General features: G+C 63.7%; 1 protein-coding gene across 1 annotated transcript; it reads right to left on the bottom strand.

Moving 5' to 3' along the window:
• Positions 1–1,253: 1,253 nt before the first annotated feature.
• Positions 1,254–5,888, bottom strand: LOC130586623 (elastin-like; the record flags this gene model as incomplete). Its single annotated transcript, XM_057387490.1, has 15 exons — positions 1,254–1,656; positions 1,787–1,837; positions 1,929–1,958; positions 2,134–2,175; positions 2,584–2,610; positions 3,033–3,071; positions 3,260–3,301; positions 3,642–3,689; positions 3,862–3,987; positions 4,164–4,217; positions 4,385–4,486; positions 5,204–5,248; positions 5,335–5,493; positions 5,626–5,682; positions 5,763–5,888. Coding segments are annotated over 15 exons (998 nt in total), but the record flags the coding sequence as incomplete, so codon positions are not given.
• Between the last annotated feature and the right edge of the window lie 220 nt (positions 5,889–6,108).

Below are 6,108 nucleotides of genomic sequence, written 5' to 3'. Positions count from 1 at the left end.
GGCCAGGGCACGGGGCGGGGCCAGGGCATGGGGCAGGACTGGGGTGGGCGGGGCAAGGGGCGGGGCCATTATGTGGGTGTGGTCGGATGGGCGTGGTCCGCAGGGCGTGGTCGCTGTCGGGGCGGGGGCGAGGCTCGCGGGTGCACGATCGGGCCCGGGGGGATGCGCAGCTCACGGGRCGATGGGTCCTCACTCTCCTCTGACCATCACGGGTGTCCCCACACACTATCGCGTCCCCAGCTATGCCAGGCCAGTGCCCTGGGCGGGGCACGCATTTCGGCCCACCCATGATTGGCCATGATGGATGTCCCCATGTGCCCCAGGCTGTCACGGTAGCCAAGGCACAAGTGTCTCCACTTGCTCCGGGCTGTCACCGTGAGCATCACATGGGTGTCCTTCTCATTCCTCACGTTGTCACTATGGGATAGAGCATGGACAGCTCCTATCAGACCTAGGCCACCACCACGGCAACAAGCACAGAYCTCATCCTGTGTCCCTGGGTTCTAACTGTGGGATAGGGTATGGATGTCCCCTTTGTTCCCCATCCCCATCCCTTTGTTACCATGGGACAATGTGTGGGTGTATCTGTCACCCCCTGGGCTGTCACCAAGGGCAGGCAGAGCCCTTTTGGTCCTCAGGCTGACACCGGGGGACAAGGCATGGACATTTTCCTGCATCCCCAGGCCACCACTGTGAGCCAGAGCAGAGACCTTTCCCTGTGTCCCCAGGCTGTCACAATAGGACAGGGCAGAGGTGTACCCCGGACACCACAGGACAATGTACAGACTACCCCCTGGGACACTGGGATGTCACTGTGGGACAAGGCATGGGCAGCCCCTGGGTCTCCAGGCTGTCACCCACCTCYCCCGTGTGGCCCAGGGTTGTGACCATGCAGCGGGACAAGTGACATCCCTGGACCAAGGACCCAGCACGTTTGTGCAGTGCCACAGGGTGGGATGGCATCATTGCCACCGCCGCGGGGAGGGAGACAGAGACATGAGACACGGGATACAGACAGAATCCTTTAAAAACTTGTCCTTTATTAGTCTGTCAGAAGCGAGTCCCTCTGAATAGGGCGCCCCACCCAGTTATAGCAAAGTGAGCAACGTGAAGGGACCGAGCCCCTCCTGCCCGCGGCCCCCCCAAACCGGGGGGATCGCGGGGACCGGGCTGGGGGCCAGGCTGCCGGGCCATCCCTCCCCGCACAGCCCCCGCCGCCGGGATCCCCTTCCTTCCTTCCTTCCCTCCCTCCCTCCCTTCCTCCAATGTGGGGTGCCCCTCATCCTGCTCCCCCACCCCGGGGGTCAGCTCTGGGGCTGGGGAGGGGCGCGACAGCCCAGGCCCCCCCCCAAATCCCGCAGAGAGCGATAGCACCAAGGGGGACGGCTGCTCCCCGCAGTTTATTCCGCGCTCCCTGCCGGGACCGAGGGGCGGGGGGGGACGGACGGTGCCGGGRAACGCGGGGTCCCTCCGGGGAACGCGGGGCCGGGCACGGCCCCGGGACGGATGGAGGGGTCCGGGGAGGGGGTGTCTCAGCTTTGCTTCGGATTTACATTCTGGACCATGCAGTAGCACCAAAGTTCATGAGGTCATCGGTGACGGAGCGTTACTTCCGCTTCCTCCCGCAGTACTTCCCTGCTGCGCAGCCCGCGCCGCCTGCCAGGGATGGAGGATGCGAGGGATGGAGGATGCGAGGGATGAGCGCTCCCTGCGCCCACACCCCCGCGACGGATGGGACAAGGGCAGGGAGCCAGGACCGGCCCCTGGGAGTGGGGGCCGTGCTCACCTCTAAAGCCCAGGGCACCCAGGGCTCCTCCGTAGGGCTTGGGGGGCTTCCCTGGAGGGCGAAGGCAGAGCGGGGTGAGTGGGACTCCGTGGGGATACGGACTCCTCACCCCAAGACGCCCCGCGGGGCGATGGACACTCACCGCCAAATCCCAGCTGGCCGCCGACCCCACCTGAAAGGAAAGCGAAGCCCTCARCCCCCAGCGGGCACCCTCATTTCTCTGTCCGGTCCCCCGGCCCAGCCCGGCCCCGGGGTCCCTCCCCAGCCCGTGGCCGTGTCCCTGTGAGCCGGCCAGGCACCGACACAGGTGCCGGCTGTGTGCTGAGCTGCCAAGCTGGGGCTGGTACCTGGAAATATCGGTGACACGCCGAAGCCGGGAACTCCAACCCCTGGGGAAAAAGCAACAGCCAGTGACAGCCAGTGACAGCAGTGCCACCCTGACGTGGACTGGGGACACCCTAGCTGCGATCCGTTGTTTACTCCAGGGACAGGAGCTGATGCAAAAGCCGCTGTCGCACCCTGGCAGCTCTCTGGCTTCCCCGTGCTCTCCCAGGCAGCCGCGTGCCCAGCAAGGAATGGCAGCAGCGTGGGTCAGCAAGCGGGGGCGAGTGTGGCAGCATAGGCGAAACACTCCCACCCCAGCCCCAAACTGCAGCACACACAAACCTGGCTGCAGCCCCCCAAAACCTGCAGGTGGCAGAGCCCCAGTGASGGTGGGGAGCGTGAGCACAGCCATGGGAATGTGGACGGGGACAGGGACTGGAGTCACTCCTCCAGTGCCTCTGGCTGTCCCTTACCTGGCTTGGGAGGTTTCCCAGCAGCTCCTGGATACAAGAGTCCCATGTCAGAGAGGGGCACCTGCAGCCCCTGCCCAGACTCGCTGCCCCAGGGCCACAGCCTGACCCTTCAGGAGGGACCCAGAGGATCCCCAGGAGGGACCTGCATTTCCACACCTTGGGGACACGGTACAGCGCCATGCCTGGCATGGGCAAGGCTAGTGCTATGGCACTCAGTCCCTACTCAGCAACGGCATTCCCTTGAGATCACACCCTGGGAACAGGGCAGGGGTGGCAACACAGGATGGGGCACAAGGCACGGTGACTGTGGGATGGGACTGTAGTGTGAGACCAGGAGGGGACAGAAGTGACCCATAGACTCCCTTTSCTTGTCATCGTTCTGCTGGCACACGGCTGCTCCCTGCAGCCCAGCCCCGGGGAGCCCCTGTGCCGGGAGCAGCAGCACTCACCGAGCCCACCAATGCCGAGGCCACCGACTCCGAGGCCACCTGTGAGGAGGAGGAGCCCGGGTGAGCACCAGCAGGGACAGGCAGTGGGGCAGTGTCTGCTCCGCTCCTCACCCAATGCTGAGTGTGCCCGTCCTTCCTCGGGCAGCCCCGCTCCCTCCGTGCCCAGGGGGAGCATCCCTCTGCCTGCCCATCCCCACTGCCTGGGCTCAGCTCCTGCCAGCACTCACCTGGGAGGCCACCAACCCCTGGGACTCCAACCCCGGGGACACCTGCCAGAAAGACACTGTTAACAGCCATCCCCCCAAAACGTGGCACCCCCAGCTTGGAGCACCCCCAGCCAGTGCCCAACCCATGCACCCATCTCACAGCACCCAGAGGGGCTTCAGCCCCTGTGTGACACATGCAGAACTGTCCCCAGCGAGTCCAGRGTGGGGGGTTCAGGTGGCACTTTGCACTCATGGGTGACAGCACACCGCTTTTCATGCCTGGGCCATCAGGCACAGTGGGCACGCAGGGGACACGAAGAGAGGTCAGCACCCCGATGGCCACATGAGGAGAGTGCTCAGGGACAGTCCGGGTGGCCCTGGGGCAAGGGGCAGGGGTACGTACCGAATTTGGGAGGTTTAGCACCAGGCTGCACCCCTACTTGGGGGATGCCTGCAAAGTGAGTGAGGACACCGCAGTTAGGACGGTCACCCCTGCCCCCCTCTCAAGTGCCACCACCCTCTGTCCCACCCACATCCCTCCYTGCCACACCTCCACGTGGCTCAGTGGCTTTTAGCATTCCCAGCCACCAGTGTCCCCAAGCAAGGTGTGACAAAGCAAGTACCTGCCCCGGGGAGGATGCCAGTTCCAGGTACTCCCACCCCCGGCACCAAGCCGGGCACGCCACCAACACCAGGTGCCACTCCAGGCACTCCGCCCACGCCGGGCACCGCACCTGGCACCCCTGCACCTGTGGGAGAGGGAGTGAGGCAATGTGGGGTGATCCCCATGCTTATGTGGGATCATGTGCCAGCCCTGGGGTGCCCGCCCCCAGCATCCCCTGGACCAATCCRTGCCACACCATGGCTGGTGGGAGACTCCAGATGTCACCTGGGTGTGACCAAGGGACTCCCCACGCCGACTCACCGAATTTAGCTGCCTTGGCTGCTGCTTTGGCTGCTGCTGCTGGGCCTCCGACCCCTGGGCAGAGACAGCAAGGGGGAGTCAGTGACACTGGGAGGAGCCTGTCCCTCAGGCCTGTCTGCATCCCCCCAGGGGACACCACTGAGGTTCTCCTCAAGCCTGTCCTGCCCCAGAACTGCCCCCACACCAGCCAAGCTGTCACCACTGGCCTTCCTCTTCCTCACCTGGGACACCTCCAACACCAGGAACCAGGCCACCTACTCCAGGAACAAGGCCACCCACGCCGGGAACAAGGCCACCCACGCCGGGAACAAGGCCACCTGCTCCTGCAAGGAGAGAGGGAAGGACTGGGGCTTCAGCTCTGGAGGAAAGGTGGTAGAAGGAGTTGAATGAGAAAGTATGGCAGGCTCAGGGTGGATGGATGGATGGAAGGATGGATGGATGGATGGATGGATGGATGGATGGATGGATGGATGGATGGATGGACGGACGGATGGATGGATGGAGGGAGGGACGGATGGAGGGAGGGAGGGACGGACGGACGGACGGATGGATGGATGGTGAGATGGATCCATCTATCTCGGGATAGATATGTGTGTGAATGGGGTGTGGTTGAATGGATGGTGGGATGGGTAAATGGACAGATAATGAGATGCATGAATGGTTGAATGGATGGTGGGATGGATGTGTGGATTGATGGACGAGCGTGTGGATGGATATGAAGTGACTGAATGGATGGGTGGTCGGAGGTACAGATGGATGGACAGAGAAGGGACAGATGGACACTGAGGTGGTTGGTGGTGGGGTTGGGTAGAAGGGGATGTGGATGGACTGATGTATGGGAAGGTGTTCGGATGGTGAACTCGGACCCTCCATGGGGTTCAGCTCTCTGGAGCATGGCCCTGACACAGCCAAAACCACATCCCACATTCAGCCCTAGAGGGAGTCATCCCTCAACCTGACCCTCAGGAACCCCTCAGCCCAGGGTGGGGATGAGCAGGAGACAGGGCAYGTGGGATAACCCCAGAGAGATCCCAGCTTACCGTACTTAGCTGCTTTGGCGGCTGCTTTGGCGGCTGCTGGGCCTCCTGGGGGACAGGGGAGGGACAGGGTCAGGAACGCATTCAGCCAGCACCGCTGGGGACAGCCGAGCATCCCTTGGGCACCATCTCACCTGGAACACCGACCCCGGGCACCAAACCGGGCACACCCACACCAGGCACACCAACTCCAGGCACACCTACGCCGGGCACACCTACTCCGGGAACGCCAACGCCGGGCACACCTACTCCGGGCACACCTACACCGGGCACGCCAACGCCGGGAACACGTCCTGCTCCAGGAGAGAAGACGAGGGATGTGTCTGAGGGGGAAGCCTCCACAGCACTGGGGTGTCCCCACCTCTCCAGTATGCCAACCCCCTCTTCCCTCCCTGGGTCAGCTGGTGGTGACAGTGGTGACTCACCGATCGCCGCTGCTTTCGCTGCAGCCTTTGCTGCGGCTGCTGCTGCCGGGCCACCCACTGTGGGGACACAAGGGACATGGTCAGGGCACTGCCGAGGCTGGTGTCACCCCACAGCAGGTGACAGCTCATCTGCTCACCTCCGACACCAGGCACAGCACCGGGAACCCCAGGCACACCAGGAACGCCTGGGACACCAGGGACACCGGGAATTCCAGGAACTCCAGGAACACCAGGAACACCGGCGATGCCAGGAACACCGGCTCCTGCAGGGAACAGGAGGGGAGAACTCAAATCTCAGCAGCTAAAAGTGGGGACCTGCCACGGCTCTGCTCTTGGCACCATGTCCCAGAGAGCGGAGCACCCATGGCCTCATCCAGGAGAGACAACAGCAGGGAAGCAGGAGGATCAGTTCCCAGTATCGCTGGACCCAGCTGGACACATTTCAGGACCCCAGAAGGTTTGGGGACAGTGACCCTGGGCCCA

Source organism: Malurus melanocephalus, unplaced genomic scaffold (assembly GCF_030028575.1).
Source record: "Malurus melanocephalus ecotype Western Australia unplaced genomic scaffold, MMel_1.1 scaffold_1228, whole genome shotgun sequence".
NCBI classification, from domain to species: domain Eukaryota; kingdom Metazoa; phylum Chordata; class Aves; order Passeriformes; family Maluridae; genus Malurus; species Malurus melanocephalus.
Note: the sequence above shows the minus strand (reverse complement) of the source record. Positions and strands in the feature narration are given on the sequence as shown.